Source organism: Bactrocera dorsalis, chromosome 5 (assembly GCF_023373825.1).
Source record: "Bactrocera dorsalis isolate Fly_Bdor chromosome 5, ASM2337382v1, whole genome shotgun sequence".
In the NCBI taxonomy this organism is placed as follows: Eukaryota; Metazoa; Arthropoda; class Insecta; order Diptera; family Tephritidae; genus Bactrocera; species Bactrocera dorsalis.
This window is the reverse complement of record NC_064307.1, coordinates 69,074,683-69,093,909: the sequence shown is the minus strand read 5'-3', so window position 1 is coordinate 69,093,909 and position 19,227 is coordinate 69,074,683. Positions and strand designations below refer to the sequence as shown.

At 34.1% G+C, this 19,227-nt stretch overlaps 1 protein-coding gene across 4 annotated transcripts; it reads left to right on the top strand.

Moving 5' to 3' along the window:
- The first annotated feature begins 5,421 nt into the window (after positions 1 to 5,421).
- On the top strand, positions 5,422 to 11,340 carry LOC105227846 (putative phosphatidate phosphatase). 4 transcript variants are annotated; one of them, XM_011207384.4, is made up of 2 exons: positions 5,422 to 5,636; positions 7,886 to 11,340. In XM_011207384.4, exon 2 carries the CDS (start codon positions 8,481 to 8,483, stop codon positions 9,525 to 9,527), a length of 1,047 nt encoding a protein of 348 aa, XP_011205686.2. In that variant the 5' UTR covers positions 5,422 to 5,636; positions 7,886 to 8,480; the 3' UTR covers positions 9,528 to 11,340. The 4 variants fall into 4 exon arrangements, with proteins under 4 accessions (XP_011205686.2, XP_011205685.2, XP_049313193.1 ...); XM_011207383.3 differs by having other exon boundaries at positions 5,422 to 5,648; XM_049457236.1 differs by having other exon boundaries at positions 5,422 to 5,657.
- The last annotated feature ends 7,887 nt before the right edge of the window (positions 11,341 to 19,227 follow it).

Genomic DNA, 19,227 nt, shown 5'->3' with positions numbered 1-19,227 from the left:
TGCTCAGATAACTAGGCGCCAATCAGCCGTCGCTGTCAGTTAAAGTCTAAGGCGGTTAAAAATCAGCTGTCTGTGTGACTTTTAGGTAATCTTTGTTGATATATAGAAAATCTGGTTTACCAGCAAGTTACAGTATACTGATACGTAAAAAGTCTTCTTATGTGATATATTTTAGTCATTAGTTGTATACTTTGAACAAATATGGTTTCAGAGTTCCCAACTAGCTTTTATAAAACCATTTCTATTATAGTTCTAACAAAAATGTTTCATCTTTTTCCACATTAAACAAACGCAAGTTCTCAGAGAGCCAATTATTTGTAGACTACTTTCGAGCGTTAGGTTTCAACAAGATTTCCTAGTCATATCGCTAGCAAGGTTAGTTTAGGTTGAGAAGTTGATTCAAACAGAGATCTCACTTGGACAGTTTAGAATGTCAGTTCGTTGTGACAGCTTAAACTGCTCAATAAACCCTTAAAAATCGACAATGCGCTTTGAGTCTCTCACACTTTCACTCACAGTTTCACTTTTTCCGAGTCACAAAGTCGATTAGTCTACAAAGAGTTACAGAGTTCGGTGGGTTTACGTGAGCTTATCGGCGCAAAAAATCTGTTTTGCCAACGTTCTAATTAAATATTTACCCACAACCTAGTATTTACGTATGTAATGCTTTATGCTTTTTAGTTTATGGCATTCAAAGTTTAATAACTGGGAATGTAGAAACTGAATATTCACAGTAATAAATGCGAAATTAAATCAGCATATTTGTTAACTTTATTAAAATGGTAAAAAGCGGCAATTGTTTATTTATTATTTAATGTTACTTAATTACAGTTTCTATATCCATTACATCATTAGTGATGATTAAAGTACGAATTTTACTACGAACTCGACGTGTTTGTTGTAAAAAGTAATGTACTTCAATGGATTTACAACTTTGTTGTTGCATATAAAGGGTATTCCAATAGAGATGATATGATTTCTAAATGTCGTTTGGCCATTTTCAATATTGCATGATCTGTAATTCTTTTCCCTTTGTATTTAATAATCTTTACAATGTCCTCATAGAAAGATATACGCAAAAAGAAGGTCGTATAATCGTCCACCTGTGCTCACTATTCGTCGAATTGCTGAAAATTTCGATCGCACATTTTGTTCATGTTCCAATAAGACAAGAAACCTCTCCAAGTAACGAAAATATTGCTACCCTTCAGGCATGTGTTGCTGAAGACCGCAATTTGTCGATTCCAAGACGTTCTCAAGAATTGGGACTGTCTCAAACCAAAATCTGACGAATATTGAGCATAGCTTTGAGCTTGTATCTCTATAAAATTATTTTTACTCCAGAACTGAGGTCACTGGATCACCTTAAACGCCGTGAATTTGCTGACTTTGCCTTGAAACAACTTGAAAGCGATAACAATTTTTCCAAGAAAATCATCTTCTCCGATGAGGCTCACATTCATCTGAGTGATGCGGTTAATAAATCAGGCTGTCTATTCTGGTGCGAAGAGCACCCACAACTTCTTCATGAACAATCATTATATTCACCTCAATTGACAGTTTGCTGAGGTTTTTGGTCTGGTTGAATCATCGCTCCTCACTTTTTTCAAAATGAAGCTGGTGACACCATTACTGTCAAAGGTGATCGACATAGAACGATGATAACCAACTTTTTAAGGCCGCAATTGGAAGAAGTTGATCTTGACAATATCTGTTTCCAACAAGTCTGGGGTATGTGCCACACAGCACGTACAACAACCTAATCATTGCGAGAAGGGTTTGGAGATTCGATAATTTCAAGAAATTGTGACTTTGAGTGGCTTTCAAGAAGTTGTGATTTAACATCATTAGACTATTTTTTGTGGGGTTATTTGAAGTCACTGGTCTTATCAGACTCTCTTCAAGCTTTGAAGTCAATACTGAACGTGCTATAAATGACATACGACTTGATTTGGACTCGAAAAGACTCGAAAATTGGGATCATCTATTAAAGAAGTCGCGGAGACTTTTTGAATGATGTCATATTCAGAACTTATAAGTATCGATTGTACTTCAAATTAAATAGAAAAACATTTAAGTTTCTTAGACAATTAGTATTTTAAAGAAATCATACCATACCTATTGGAAAACCCTTTAATTATAAATATTAAATATTTAACTCTGTGTGTCATTACTTTTATTTGCCAAAACATAATTACTTTTTGTTTATCACACAGTCATTTATTCTATTAACATTACAACTGTAAATAATAACTGTGCGCATCAAGCATGCAACACACTCAATTATAGTATATAGCTTGCCACAAAGCCAACACAACTGATAGTTTGCATTATCATATTATTATATTAGCATATGTATTCCGATTGAAATTAAAACAATCAAATTGTGCGGTAATCCATTAATTGCCATGCAAAGTCATGTGGGTCAGATTGGAGTATGACACACAGACACTTACACATGCTTACACTTGCACTTGTGGCATTGTGCTACACTGTCTGTTTGTTATGGCACGAGCGCTGGTGAGCCGCTATAAATTTCATAGATTCGTAAAAATTCATATTGTTTCCGCACCTGTTCACATGTCCAGCCGTATACACATACACACATGCAAACACGAATAAAGGAATTTATGATTTTTGACGCGTAAATGTGTTAATCGTAAAAATCACACATAAAAGTCACATTAAAATGCATGTGAATTGATAAAACGTTTATTAAAAATCGGCAATAATTTAAAAAAAATGTTTAAAAAAAAGTTTAGTGAAAAAAATATGTCGAGGCAAATACGTGCCAGGAATTTATTAAAACGTGCTTTCTTGGTTATTCTAATTATTATTTTTTAAGAATTGATACCAGCAGCAACACTTTAATCGTTATGGAAATCTTTTGGAATTTTCAATAATTTTCTTTTACGTCAATTAAGGCAATAATCTCACATCGCTTTACGTCAGCTAAAGTCCTTAAGAGCAGGGAAGCAGTTAATTTAGCGGCTGCATATAAACCGCTATTCAAGAAATGCCGAGAAACAACAAACCAGCTTAGAAAACACTCAAGTCGCTAAAACGCTGGACGGCAGACTGCACTCCGTCCAGCATTAGGCTCACTGTTCACCCGGCTGATAACCAATTTAAGCCTTATCCAGCAACTCAGTGGATTTGGTGAAAACCCTGATTCTTTTAATACCCTACCTGCCCAATATCTCTTAAGTTGGAGTATTGGGAGTTGTGGAATATATTCCTGCTCATCCGGCTAAAGTCTGGGCATTCGCATAAAATATTCCAGCGTCTCATCATCCTTTGCATTTCGCCGAATCCAGTTTTAACATTTTCTGAAGGTGGGCTCTTAAGGAAAGCTGTCCTCTTATGATTCCTACAAAGAAGCTAAGCTCCTTTTCGCCTGGAAGTAGGGACCGTTTGATCTGTCCACCAGCAACACTATCCCAAAGTGACTTTGTGATATGAACTGTGCTGCTTGTGCTCCTGTTCCCGTTTCACCCTTTGATCCGTCAGTGAATGTGTAGATTTAGGCGATGTAATTATCGATCACAGAACCATTGGCCAAATCTTCTCTACTGGATAATGAAAACGATGTGTTTAGTTCCTCGTGGGTCTCCTTTTTCTATCGCATTCCAGTTTAATCTGAGTTTTTTAACAAAATCGACTGGCCGTAAAAATGTTCTTATACCTCACTTGAATGTATGTTGGATGAATGTCTTCCAGATCGAAGGGCTTTGAAAGCCCGACCCTCAATGTGTTCCATTTTACAATAGTTGAGACCTATGAGTTCGAATTCATCTCTTTTGAATCTTAAAAACAATTCCACGAAACTGGAAATGACTTTCTTAGCTTGTAGAAGGTTTGTGTCTGAGATAAATATAATTTTTGGAATATTAATCGATTGAATTATTGAAATAAATCTGTTAGAAAAAGTCCATTTCCAATAGTTGAGAACTCAGCGTATGGTTTCAACCACTTCTAAACTATATAAACAATTTAACGAACCTTGTTATGACTGCCTTAGCTTGTAGTAATGGCTGCTTTTTGTCTGAGATAAATTTATGGTTAGGCAATTTTTTCAACATCAATTGGTAGAATTATTGTAGTATATCTTTGGATAATGTTTTTCGTTCAGAGAATTACAAATAAAGACAAGTTCTAAAGTTTTTTAGGTATGAAACCGATTATATCATTTCTTATATGCACAAATAATGGACATCGCAAGAATGTATCGATAAATTCAAAATTTGCAGAATTCGTTTTGAAGTCTGAAATCGATCATAAATTTATGTAGACGCAAACTAAAGTCAGTCTGCGATCACATAGAAAAAACCATTATGTAAATGATATAAAGTTTTATAGTTATTTTTTCTTATTACTATAAACAGGTTGAAAATTACAAATAAAGTATTGAAGTGAAAGAAAAAAATTAATAACTAAGAAGTATTTAGAAAGGCGCTGCTATAACCGCGGAAGCGGTGTCTATAAAGAAGAAGAAGATTTCGAAATGTCGCCTAAACTTAACTCAACTCTCCTTACCACCCTCAGTCAGACTGTCAACTATCTACAAGCGCGGACAATTAAAACTTCCTCATACTGATTAAGCAGGAAAAAGGTGCGCTTGTGGCCCACCCACTTATTAACGCAACGCAGTTCTCACGACTTATCGAACGTGTGGTGCGCGTCACTAGCTGCGCGTGCGAGCACAAACACTTAAGTATGAGCGCAATTTACGTTATCTAAGCGCTGCAAACAAACGCACATAAATATCAATAAAAAAACATACCTTCAGTTACATATGTACATATGTAAGAGCATATGTATGCACACATTGGAAACATTTATTTGAAAGTCGTGCAGAAGCGCCAGCCATCAGCAACATCTTCAACAGCTTAAGTAAGCGTCAACATGGCGGCAGCGCAGCGCAATAGACGTCGCGTTTGCGGTCGGCGCCTGCGTCGCTTCGATTGCAGCGCGCGCTGTGCTTGATAAGAATTATTCCATACATAGCAGTCAGCGATTGGAAACTTAATAACATTAATGTGAGCGCTATTCGCCGCGCAAAAAAAATTATACAAACAAAGCTAAAGTGTCAAAGAAAAGTGAAGTGATTGTTTGAAAAAGAAGAAGAACAAACGACTACAGCGCCGATAAGTGTTCGATACTTACAAAGTGTTTGATTTGTGTCTGCTTTGTTTTTATAAAATAACACAATTCTATTTCACAGCAAACAGTGTGCGCTTTGTTACCGTGTCGCGATTGTGTTAGGTGTGTGCAGCGACCGCAGCGCCAATGGCGGTGGCGGCGTCGTCTTACATGTGGTTAGTCGCGACGCTGTCAGCTACTGTGACGTAGTAGCCGTGAGCGCGCGTCGTCACGGCGCTGATATGCCGCGGCGCGCGGCTGCTGTCAGTTACTAGTCCACGGCTAGATCGCTAGTAAAATGCTTTGACAATCAGCAGTCAGTTGCTGAGCGTGAGCACGCGAGTGCGATGATCATTTGGCGTGCGAAAAAACTTTGAAAATCGAAAATAAAAAGAACGTTGTAAGGCGTGCGGGCGTACAAACGAACTTTGCTTTTAGCGCGCCGGTGAAAAACAATATAAAATAAACAGTATTATTTGTTAAGGAAGTACACTGTACGGATAATGGTGGGAAATGTGTGGTGAAATATAGTAGAAGGATTTGCAAACAAAATAATAATAAAAATAACAACAATATGATATTAAAGAAAGGACAAAAATTAGCACTGAAACTGTATTTAAAAGAAAGATAATATAAGATGGTCTTGGGTCTGATATTAAAAGTGCAAAAGTTCAGAAATAAGACAATAACAGTTACAAAAAATAATATATTCAAATTAAACTAAAAATGTGTTCAGTCGCCGTATAAATTAATAAAAAAATTTATTTTGTGTTTTTATTTTTTGTTTTGGAAGAAAAATAATTTATAGCTAAATAAATTTTTTTAATTTATACGCATAAAATATATAAACTATTAAGAAAGTTTATTACAAAAATTTTAATAAAAAGTATTTATAAATTTAAAATGAATTAATAATACTAAAATGTTAATACCTTTGAAATACTTATTCTATAAATTATAACAATGCCTATAAGTAAAAAATAGGATAATAAAAATGTATAAAAAAATTTATATAAATTAAAAAAATCAAAATAAATTTATTGAAATTCATAAAACAGATATTAAAATATAGTTCTAAACTGAAATTTTGATTAAACAACTTAATAAAATTAAAAAAAGTCCTTAATCAATTTATATAAATTTAAAAAAATTAATAAAAATTAAAAAACATTTATTTTTGAATATGAAATTTTAATAAAAATAATTAAATCAATTAATAAAAAAATAACATTTACTACCACAATAAATAAAAAATTAATTTAATTATTATCATTAATAAAATTAATATAATTTAATTTAATTTTTTTTGGAATTCTGCAATTAAATAAGTTTGATTATAAATTATTAAAAAAAAAATAGTTTAATTAAATAATTAATCACATCAGGAGCGATTTAAAAAATGTTATTAATTAAATAAATTAAATTAAATGTTCTTAAATAAGATGATTTTAACTAAATGAATTAACATTTCTTTAAATTTTGCCATGACAAATTTAGAAAATATTTTTATTTATAATAATTAAAAACAAAAATTTTATTTAAATAATTAATTAAACTAATTAAATTTTAATTAATAATTAATTACTATTTTTAATCTTTGCGAAAGGCATTTTAAACCCTCCTTACGGCCTAAAAAAAAGAAAAAAAATCTTTTAAATACATTAAAACATACCATAAAGTAAAATATTATTTCAAATTAAATTAATTAATTTTTTTAATAATAATTTTAGAAAATATTTCAATTCAATTAAAAAAACTATACATTTTGAAATGTAATTTATTAAATAATTTTAATTGAACAACAAAAATTAAAAAAATGTATATTTATTGAATTAAAAAAGTAAACTTTTTAGTAAAAAGATTATTTCAAATTAAATTAATTAATTTTTTCCAATTAATTAATTAATTTTTTTTAAATATAATTTCTTAAAATAATTCGTTGTAATTAAGAAAATATAAATTTTCAAATTTAATTAATTAAATAACTATCCCCTTTTTTAACAATTTTTTTAAATTTATAATTTTTTAATTAAAAAAGATAAACTTTCAAAAAAAAAAAATAGTAAAACTAACTATATTATTTTAAATTTTGTTAAAGTAATTTAATTTAAAAATTTTAAATTTAATGAAAAAATTGCTTTTAATTTGTTGTTTATTAAATACGAAACAAAATTACTTAAAGTTTTGAAATTATTTTAAAATAAATTATTTAATTTTTTTTTAACAATAATAATTTTTGAAAATATTTTTTTTTTAATTAAAAATTTTAATAATTTTTTTGTTGGTTAAATTTAATTAATTTTTTAAATTAATTTCTTTATTTAATTAATTAATTTTTCTCAAATTTATATCTTAAAGTTTTTAACGGTATAATTAACTAAAAAATTATAATATTGTGTTATAAATATAAGAAAATTAATTAATTAATTAAATTGAAATTCAAATTATTATTTTTTTTTAATTATTTTAATTTATTTTTTTTCTTAATTTTTTTAATAAATTCTGAAAATATTTTTATTTATTAAAAAAAATATGCAAATGTAAGAAATTCTTAATTATCTTTAATGATTTTTAGAAAAAGTTATAAATAAAATAGAAATTTACAATAATGATAACCTAAAGACCCACGAACGCAACAGTATAAAAATTAAAGCAAAACTTTAATAAAAAATATTAAATCCTATATGAATTAAATTGCATAACTTCTTATATACTAATTATATATTTACATGTGCGATTGCAGAAAGTGACAAAAAACGCAAATAGAAAACAAAAACATTCCAAAGAGACTCAAACAAGGCGTAACAAGTATAATTAATAAGCGCTCACAATTTTCAAAGAAAAATATTATGAACTGTGTGACAAAGTTCAGAAAAAGTGAACAATCGAATGAGCTTAAGTTATATAATCATTAACTGCCGATCTAAAATAAACAAAATATATATACACGTGTGCACAGAAATACTTTGCAGTTCTAAACAAATCGGCATAATAAAGACAATACAACAACACAAGCCGCTAATCGCCGGCTACGATCTGTCAAGATAATACAAAGTCGCAGAAATAATTGCCAATTCATCGCGCACAAATAAGGCAAAAGGTGATAGCAAAGCCGCACCACGCAGATAGACTTCAGAGCCGGAAGAAAACAAAAAAAAAATAAACATAAATAAAAGATTGCAAATCGCGTCTTAAATCAACGCAGTCAGCTGTCTACGTAAGGCTATGCGCAGCAGCTGACTATAACTGTAAACAATTACCGAAGTTACATATAAAAAATCGAAATTGAAGCGCTTCCCTCAGCGCTTCGTATATTCAGCTAATAAACACCGATCAACATGCGCGCCTTCCAACGCGGCTTCTTCTGCTCGGATCTCACGCTGCGCTATCCGTACCGTGAATGCACGATCACCATACCGATGTTACTGATCTATACACTGCTACTGCCGATGCTCTTCATCAGCGTTGTGGAGATAATGCGCATCTGCAAGTGCTTTCGACTGCGCAAATACGTAACGAATTTAGCGCGCAGCTTATCCATCTTTAGTTTCGGTTTCATCGCCACCTATCTGACCACGGAGCTGGCGAAGAATGTGGTGGGGCGCCTGCGTCCGCACTTCTACACCGCGTGTCAACCGCGCTTGCCGGATGGCAGCTCCTGCGAGAGCGCGTATCAGCAGCTGGTCGGCGGTGGCGTGTATGTGGAGCATTACTATTGCGCGAATCGCAATTTGAGCGCACGGCAGTTGCGCGAACTGCACGTATCCTTTCCGAGCGCGCATTCATCGCTCTCATTCTACGCCATGCTGCTGCTGTGCTTCTACTTGCACGCGGTGTGGCGCGGACGCGGCACTACACGCGTCTTGCGTCACATACTACAGTTCCTGTTGTTGTTGGTCGCCTGTTACATAGCGCTGAGTCGCGTGCGTGACTATTGGCATCACTGGTCTGATGTGTTGGCCGGCGCGCTGCTCGGTGCTGTCTACGCCATCTTGACGGCGGTGTATGTGGGGCGCATGCTGCGGCAGGGCTTCGCCGATGCGGCATCAACACATAAGCATAAGAAGCATCAGTATAAGTTGGGTGGCAAACAGCAGGTGAAGCAGCTGGCGCATGCACACCAACATCATCATCCGCATCAGCTGACATCATCACAGCATAGACTGGCGCCGCATGACGCGCGCAGCGGACGCATGTTGCTGGTGGCAGCCAGCGGTAGTGTCAGCAATTTGCAGCAGCAGCAGTTGTTGTCAACAGCGCACGAGGATCTGGAGAAGCAGCAGTTGCACGAACAAGTGGTTAAAGAGCATTTAATGGAGCGCAGCAGCATTGGTGGCGGCGGTGATTGTGAGTGGAAGCTGCAGGCGGTTGTGTTGCCAACGTAAATTGCCAGCAAAACGTCATGGGATCGGGCGCGCAAGCACGCGCTGGAATGAGGAAGGCGTGCTACGGTGCAGTTGACGGCGGAACAAATCTGTAAACACAACACATAATGGCACAAGCGGTGATAAGACGAGAGAGGAGCGTCACCGGAGAGAGCACGCGGTGCGCTGTAGAAGGAGTGGAAAAGAAAAGCGATGCGATAGTTAACTGATTCGATGCGCTGGAAAAGCATAATGCGCATGCAAGTGTGAACAAATTGGGGAGGGTTGGCGTTGACATTGATACGGTAAAAATTGTGAAGGGGTTTTATTACCCCTTCAAGAAATTGCATTATTAATTCATTAAAATTTTAACGCGCGCCTGCAGTGTAAACCCATTTGAGGCAAACAACAACTTTTTCTTATGAAATCCGAGTTCCGACGCCTCACCCCCCTTTGCGCGACACCACTGCGCTCGTCGCAAAAAAGCCCGCATATCATATGCCATGCCAACAACAATCAACAGCAATAATAGCCTTGCACTGCCTGTACGTAATTATTGGCCATGCAACAACTAACTGAAACACAACAAAAAAGTAAATAATTTTTCACCAAAAGGCAAAAATGCGCTATTGTGCAACAAAAAGTGGCAAAAGTCGCACAGCAACCAAATGGTAATGCAACAATTGGCTAAGTGAGCAAAGCTTAAATTTCGACTGAATATGGCAACATTGGCAAGCGTGACAGCATTGGCGTGTTGGCAGCGGCCGCATGCCTTTCTGGTGGCATGCCGCAACCACGTTTAGCTGTTAGTGAGTCACCAACGCTACAAGCATATATTTACACGACTATATATGAACACATCTCTCTACATGTATGTGTGTGTATGTGTTCACTTTCATATGCTTAGCGCTCGGTATTGGAGTTTGTTCCCCTTTGGCTGTGTGGCGGCAACAACACATTATGAAAATAAGTAGCAGCAAACGCTAGAGCAATAGCAACAACAGCAACAAGAGACACTGAAATAATAACAAAAAATGGCAACAAAAACAAAAACAGTCACTAAAACAAAAACAACTACAACGTTAATGTAGGCAATAAGGAACAAAAGTAAGGCGCGCTTACAAGTGTGAATAACAACAACGATAACAGTTAAGGCAAGCAATCTGGCGGCAGCACAGCGTGCAGCGACGGCGCAAATAAGCAAAAGACAAGCGCAGTTTTGTAATAGTTAAGATGTATGCGCGTGTATGTTTGTAGAAAATATTGCAATAATGAGGCAGCTGCCAAAGCGCAGCTTTTTAGTATAAATGTATATACATATGTATACAGTGTATACTATACACATATATACTCACATTTACATATATATAAATAAATTATATATATGCCTAGCTTAAGTAGCTGCATTCGCATGCACCTAGCACTATCTTTAAGCAGCTCTCACACATATCTTCATCAATATGTATATGTATGCATGCACACACCCGCACAGCCATCAATCAATCGCTCAATCAACGCGAACATATAAATTTTAATGAATTATATCCTCATAACTTATTTGCTAAACTACTTAAGTACCTTTGACTTCCTTTAAGCGCGGACTAACTATATGCACACATACTTGTGTGTCTGTATGCTTGTATCTTTAAGCGACTAGGCGTAAATTTAGCATGTGAACACATTATGCAATAAATAAGCATGCAAGTCAAGAAAAAACCTTTCTTCGGCTGCATAAATTAAAAAGTGTAGTAAAAATTGTACTTATCTTTATTTGAAAAAAAAGAAAAAGAAAATTGAAAAGAAATGTGAAAATAATAAAATTTTATGTACTTTTTTTATTTTTTTCTTGGAGTAAAATACTTTATGGTTTGTATGCTCACATATTGTGGAATGGGTATGCAGCTGGGTGCGTCATGAGACATCCACTTAACCTACACAGCTAAATATATGCACTTATAAATACAAGGTTTATTCTTCGATAACCGAAATTCTTGAAATTTAAAAACTATTTTTTTTTTTTTTATTTTTCTAAACCTAAAACTTTTCTATGCCAAAATGTCATGAGTTGAGTTTTTGAAATAAAAAAAATATATATTTATTACATATTTCTCAGTTGTAGAAAATTATATTTCTTCAAATGTACTATAAAATCATATATGTAATTGTAAAAAATTAGCAGCCAAGCCCGGCTCTTAATAAAAATCTTGAAATTTTACTTAAAAAGCACTTTTTCAGACAATGTGACTTCAGGCCAATTCAAAAGCGAATTTTCCTAAATGTCAATTTTATTATTAAAGTTATGTTTCAGTCTTTTTAAATGCACGTGGTGCAATGCCCATTGTCTAACTTGAAGAAGGAAGGCTACAACTTGCTAAAAGCCTGAACGACTTTCGTAGACATCTCTGGTGCACTGCGCACTAGACCAGTTTTCTGTAAGACATTCACCGTCAGTCTTAGCTTTTCGCTGCCGAACCACTTTAGGGTTTTTTCGGCAGAAGTGGCTGTTATTAAGATGGCTATAGACGAATTGCAGCCTCTTTCAGGGTTTTGATTTTTTTTTGATTTTGACAGCAGAATAACAATCAAAGCTTTGAGTTCGATAACTGCGTGCTCAAAACTGGTCAACTAGTGTCCATCAAGCTACATCATCATCAGACTGATTTGAGTGCCTGGTCATAGCCTTTCAACAGTAAAGTCAATAAGCTACATAGTTAGAGGCTCACATTGAAATGGAACTGAGTTGGATCTAGTTGCACGCTCTAACCTATGACTCATTTCTGTGCCACCACCAGATCCTTTTGGCCTGGAGTAGATCGAAGGAAATCTCCTCAACTACTTATCCATAGTTAAGTTCATCTTGCAGCAATCGTAAAGCTGCTTACTGGACATTGTTCAATAGACATTTATCGGCAAGGCTTAAAATCTTGTTGGATCATGTTGTAGTGGGAGGTGGAAACATCAATGCACTTTCTATTCCTGAAGCCTCTCTTTGTGTGTTGACTGGTAATAATAAGAATACAGACTGTCGACGAAGGTAGAGACGGACTGGTAATAGTACTTTCACTGTTATTGTTTGGAGGTATCAAGCCGAGATCTGACTTTTTATTTGGGTGTTCGTTGCTTCTCAATAGCACAGAACTCAGATGGAAAGCCTTACTATACACAGGGATACAAAAAAGGCTGGTCTTATGTTCCGTCGCCTTATCAACTTTCCACCTCCAAGGTATATTAAGATGTGACTGCCTTCAAACTCTAAATTCCTTTTTCGGAATTTTTTGAATTTATGAATTGGGCATGACCAATCACTTGAAATTCAGCGAAAACGAACTTCATTTTTTCAATAACTAAAACTAATTTTTGTTTTTATCAAAAACACTGCGACGTCCGGTTATGAGGAATTTAACTGTATATGTAAACTAAATATTATGAAAAATCCTAAAAATTTGGAGCCAGTGATTTGGCAGCATTATTATGAACTTTTGGAACAGTGAGTGATTTCCTTTTATGAACTTTTGAAATAGTTTAGAGAAATAAATTATATAATGAGGAGTTGCATAGGCCTCATGCTGCTTATAATATTTTCCAGTGCATGAACTGAACTGACTGGGACCACATAGGAAATTAAAAGGGGTTGCTGATGATAGTAGCAACAAAAATATTAAGATAACCATCAAGATTTGTTCATTATACGGGATCTTTTCATTACTTGCAAGAAATAATAATAACGCCAGTCGATATAGTCTTAAAATTTTCAAAGGAATAACTGAGCAGCAGTTTTATGAACTCTTGGAACAGTGATTTTTGTAAATAACAGTATGAGAAGCTTCATGAGCTTTATAATGTTTTCCAGTGCAGAAACTGAACTGACTCAGACTTGGGATGAAAATGGCAATATCAAAAATAGACTTTTTCATTGTGAGGAACATTTTCATTATATGTAAAAGATAGTTATAACGTCGTAGTAGTCCCAAAAATTTCGAACTGGCGAATCAGCTGATTTTTATGAACTTTTGGAACAGTTTATAAGAGTAAGAACAATAAGAGTAGTTACAAGAGCATTATGCTTTTCCAGTGCAGGAACTGAACTTACTGGACACTGGAAGGATTTGAAAATCTTAGCTGCCGTGGTCATTAAATTAAGAACTTTTCTTCTAAAAATGCTTCTTTAAAAATTATGGCAAGAATTCACTTGACAGACCAGCAGCGCGGTAGCAGCAGGCATATCATACAAAAATGCGCTTCATCGCTCCTCCGCTAGAGCCCTCCAAATGCATGTGTGCAGTCGTGTGTGTAGTAGTGGTGTAACCGCTTGATTTGACATTGTCTCTATGCCAACAACAAATCAGTGAATTGCCTATGTTGAAGGCAAAATTTCATATGTATAGATATCTATAAAGAATTGTAGCTACATATAGCTATTGGAAAAGCAGACAGACATGTATGTGTTTATATGTACATACCTATCTATGTGTAGATATACCTATGCTCCTTTCTTTGTGCAAAGAAAACCTTTTGGCCAAAAGCAGGCGTCCTACTTCGCTTAGACACGTACGGAGCAACGTCTACCATTGTATTTGATTTGCCTAAATGCATTTGTATTTGTTACTGTATGTGTGTCTTCTCTACACATGAGCGTGCATGTGTGTGTGTGTGTGTGGGTACGCGCTATTTTGAAGAATGTGAATTTAACGAATCATGAAATACGATAATTGAAGCATGCAGAGTGTACCATTGTTGAATGGAATAATAAAATCACCCGGCCAACAACAGCAACAATGCTGTATGCCACACAAATAGCTGGAGAATAAATTCAAGTTAGTATAGTTGGGAAAGTTAGGACAACAACCAAGGGCACACCAACTGGCTTAGCTCTGCCGACAACTACAAAACTACACAAATATCGGTGAATTGCTGCTGTATGTGTGAGCACGTGCGTCAGCTTAAGGTGAGGTGAGGTGAGTGAGTGCTAAGAAATCGCTGCGAAGATTTTCGGTTATAGAATTTGTGTTCTTCACGCTGGCTTCGGAAAAGTTTCGGCCCAACAAACGCATTGTTCGGCGGCGCTGTTTAGCTAGCATGGAAAGCTGAGGTGGAAAAAGAAGGTGGCGGAGATGAAAAGAGCGACTGTGTGTGTGAGTGTGCGGCAGGTTGTCCGGAAGTGTCGACATAGGTAGTGTTGCACTATTGAATTAGTTGTAGGTGGCAAATATAAAATGAATTTGTATGCTGAGCTTTTTTCGGCTAGTCACTCGTTGAATCGGTCGCAATGTTTAGCAATTTGTGCCGCACAAAGGGCACAAGTCGCGAAGGTAACGAGTTCGAAAAGTTGCGAAACTAGTTTGCAAAGTCACTTGCGAAAATTCACTTTTATGCCTAAGTTTGTTGCAAAGTGAGATTGCATAAATTAAAAAGGTGTGCAAATTGTTTGTCGGAATAGTGCGGGAATGAGGTATATCCTTGAGATTATGGGGTGTTTTATGAATGCTTTTGTTCTTGTGTATTTTTTGTTGCTAACAGCGCTTTCGAAGTCACAGTTTTGACTTTGAGTTTTGTTATTGCTTGCTAGTGATTTTGAAATGATTTTGAGTGGCAACAATTTTTTATGCAGAAGGTCTAATTTACAGTTGGCAACTCTATTTGACTATAGATGTATAAATTCATGAATTTTCTTCACTTTGAAATGTCATTTATTGTCTAGATACATTTTTGAAAAAAAAATTGTTAAAAAAAAAGGTAATAAAAAATTAATTTATAGCTGGCAACTCTATTCCAATATATGTATGTACATATGTACATATATAAACTATAAAAATTCCTTTAGATAAGCCCATTTCGAGTAATAATTTTTGTGCTCCTAAAATTTTCGAAAAAATTTGTGTAAAAAAATATTTTCTAGAAAAAAAATTTGTAAAAAAAATTCAGTATAAAAGATATGGATAATTTTTTTTTGCCAAAAAAAATTAGTAATAAAAAATTCTTAAAAAAATAGCACAACGCTAAAAACAATTGTTTTTTTTACAAAAATTTATTAAAAAATTAAAAAAAAAACGTAAAAAATTTTGGAAAAAAAATTTGATAAAGCTGCAAATTTTTTTTTTTGGAAAAAAATATATGTAGTTCAACAAATTTTTCTGAAATAAATTGTAAAAAACATAAAAAAATAAAATAAAAAAAAAGCATTAATCGTAAAAAAACAAAGAAAAATTTTTGTACAAATTTTTATACATTATATTTTAATTTTTATACTATTTTTTTTTTGAAAAAATGTTTTGTTTTAAAGTTTTTTTTTTTTTTTGATAAAAAGTTTTTTGTATAAAATATTTTTTTGTTATTTCATAAATTCTTTTTGCATATTTTACATTCATCGTATTTCCGACCTGTATTGTATAGTAGCTTCGATAGGCTCTTTCAACCGCGCCCGACATGAACTCTTTCCTATTCGTGCGTGCGATTGATGAGCTCGTTGAGGTTTTGTGTAGGGCTACACTTGAAAGGATCTGTCCGCTGAAACTTCAGAAAGTTGAAAGAGAACACCCTTGGTGGACACAGAGCAAAGTCCGTTGAAATGGCTCTAGTGACTCTAGTGTAAGGCAGGACTAGCTTTATACAAATCCAAGTTAAAGAAGGCAAAAGGTTCCTCTGGAGCATCTTCTGTGGAAGTTTTCTAGCCAAAAACCCTACTCCATTGATGTGTATGAGAAATGCTTATAGTGGTTGGTCCCTGAGCAGCGAGAAGTTATTGAAGTTACTCCTTTCAAGTCACCGTCATCGAAGCTACTCCTAGATGCTTACTTCCCGTTGTACCATTCTGCAGAAAAAGTGCCCCCGCGGGAGATTCAAGTGAGCTGTTGAGTCTTCTTGGGTTTTTTCACTTTTATATTCAGAAATAAATTTCAAAAATTCTATGAAATTTAAAATTTTGTATCAAAAAAAAATTATTTCAAAGATTCTCTGAAATTTTATATTTTTGTATCGAAAAAATTATTTAAAAAATTTGAAAAAACATATTTAATTATTTTTTGGGGTATCGCTGTCTTCAAAAATACCTCGAATAAGTTCTGTAAACCTCAAATATCAAATCATTTGTACGAAATTACATGATTTCCTGCAACTATATGCTTTTCTGGAAATATATTTTAATATAAATTTTCTCCAAAGCTTTTCAAACGTTTGCCAGCTTTATGAAATTTAAGCTTCTGCGTATTGCAGGCTTGTAAACTGCGCGAAACTCAGTTTTTCTCTGGATAAAATATATGCAACATAACTATTGCATTTCATAATTATTAGCTGGAAAGCCCTGAATTTGTTTAAATCTTAGCTGGAAAGCCCTGAATTTTACTAATAGTAGGTCGTAAAGCCCAGGCTGCAAAATACAAATACAAAGAAATAGCAGTTAAATGCAAAGCCATAAGTTTATTTCGCAGAAGGAAAGTCTGTGTCATAATTTCATGAGGGAGTATTTATAAAATACGCAAGTGTATGCAATTTGTAATTTTTAAACTAAAATCGCATTTGGAATATATGACAGGTGCTAAGGTCACTTTGGTGGAGTACGCATAAGTCTTCGGCGAAGAAAAAATTTTTTAAAAAAATTTAATGGAATTTTAATAATAGATAAACATAGTATAATGCGCTAAAATTCGCTTTAAAAATATTTTGTCGATTTATAAGCTGATATACACATATGTTCATTTCATATACCAGTAAGGCTTCGTATGTGTGTATACCTTTACTCATATATCAAGCCAATAAAGCCTATTGCCAGATTGCGCGTGTAAAAGCCAACAAAACAATGAAATTAACTTCGATTTGATAAGCGTTTCGTTTCGTGGAATTTCATTAGATAACGCAAATATTTAAAAACAACAAAAAAAATAACGCTTTTGCATATTACGTTTCACTTTTCTTGCCATTATTTGTTGTACTTGTTGCCTTAATTGCTATCTTTGTTCAATAAAAAAATAATTTCGTATGCTTACCAATAAAATACTAGCAGTTAAAAGCGACGCCAACGAAATTTAATTTATTTTTGGCTTATCAGTCAAGTGCTAAGAAGCTAACGCTGCTAGGATTTTTAAATAGCAGTAAACACAATACAGATTTAGAATAGCAGAAATGATACTAAACAGTTTGAGTAAGCATGCTACAAACGTGCTGAGCTTCAAGTTGCAGCTTTCAAGCGCTGAGAATAAATTTCGACGCAAAAGCGCGCCTGAAAGTATGCTACCAAAAAGGTTGGTATAGAGCATGTATATGCTGAGCACTATTTAAATTCAATGACTTTAAGTGATTGCTAAAGAAAATTAGATATATGCTTGTATAATATGCGTGTAAATATATATATTTGCTATATATACATATATCTTACATGAATTAATAACGAAAATGCCGAAAATACGCACAGAATCGTTAGAGCTGCCCTGACTTTTGATGGATGAATGGACATTTGGGGCGCTGAAGCCAAAAATCAACACACAAGAGCGCTTACGCAAAGTCAAACTTGTTTGGCAGCTATAGCTTTATGATATATATACGAATAAGTATATACGTATGTATATAAATACATATGAATGTGTATATATGTATATGTGTGTATGTGCATAATAATATGCGCACGTGAAATACCCACTCGTATCTCTGTGCAAGCTTTATTTTCAGCTTACGTTCTAACCTAAATTCTTAGCTATGAATTTTGAGGTGTTTCCGCTGGTCTGCCGCAGTCCAGCTTGTGGCATTCACCCAAAAACGACGTGGGGCACAAATTAAGAAAACCATTTTGTCAACATGTGTACGTGTACAAGTGATGAAGTTGAATTTTTGCCAAACCTAACTGTGTATAATCATAGTTGTAGTAGTTGAAGCATATGTCATGGCAAATTTGAGGACCTATGTACATAGATATATACATACATATATGTATGTACGTCTGCGAGTATGTGTTTAGCAGTTCACACGCTCATTAGTGTGTGTGCGGGCTAATGAAGCTGTTAGCAAAAATTTATAAGCATATGGGAGTACAGCGTTTAGATAGGCTTTGTATACAAACTGGTCCATTTTTGTGCTTAATACAACAAGTTATAATTTTAATGCAATACAACTAGTTACAGTTTTGAACTGAAAGTAACTACTTGCGGCTGTATGAAAAAAAAATTATTTAAATGAAATATATGTGTTAAAAAATAAATTGGTCCGTTTCTGGTCATATTATAACTAGTTATAGTTTTGTATCGGAAATTATAACTTTTGGTTGAGTTTGAAAAAAATTAAAGTTAAATAAAATATGTGCATCAAAAATGTTTAGTTTAGTAAAAAAATGTGTAGTGCAACAATTTTTACTTTTAAACCAAACATACATACATACATATTTCGGGATAGTTTGTTTAATGCTTTCTAATTAAATTCTTTGCTGCATGTCTAGATAAACTTTGAATGTATAATAATAATGGTTTTTAGTATATGTCTAGCCTTGTATAAACACTGGACCGTTTTTGGTCCCAATGTAACTAGTTACAATTTAGACCGAAAGTAATGACTTTCAGTTGAGTTGGAGAAAAAAAAGAAATTCAAATTAAAAAAAGGTATGTGTATGTGCTAAAAAATTTTGAATGCAAAATTTTTAACATTTAACATTTTTACGGATACCTACTGGGTTGCTACACCCTCTACTGTGTGTATGTGTGTTTATATTTGCAATTTCAACACTGTTGTCTATACATATCCT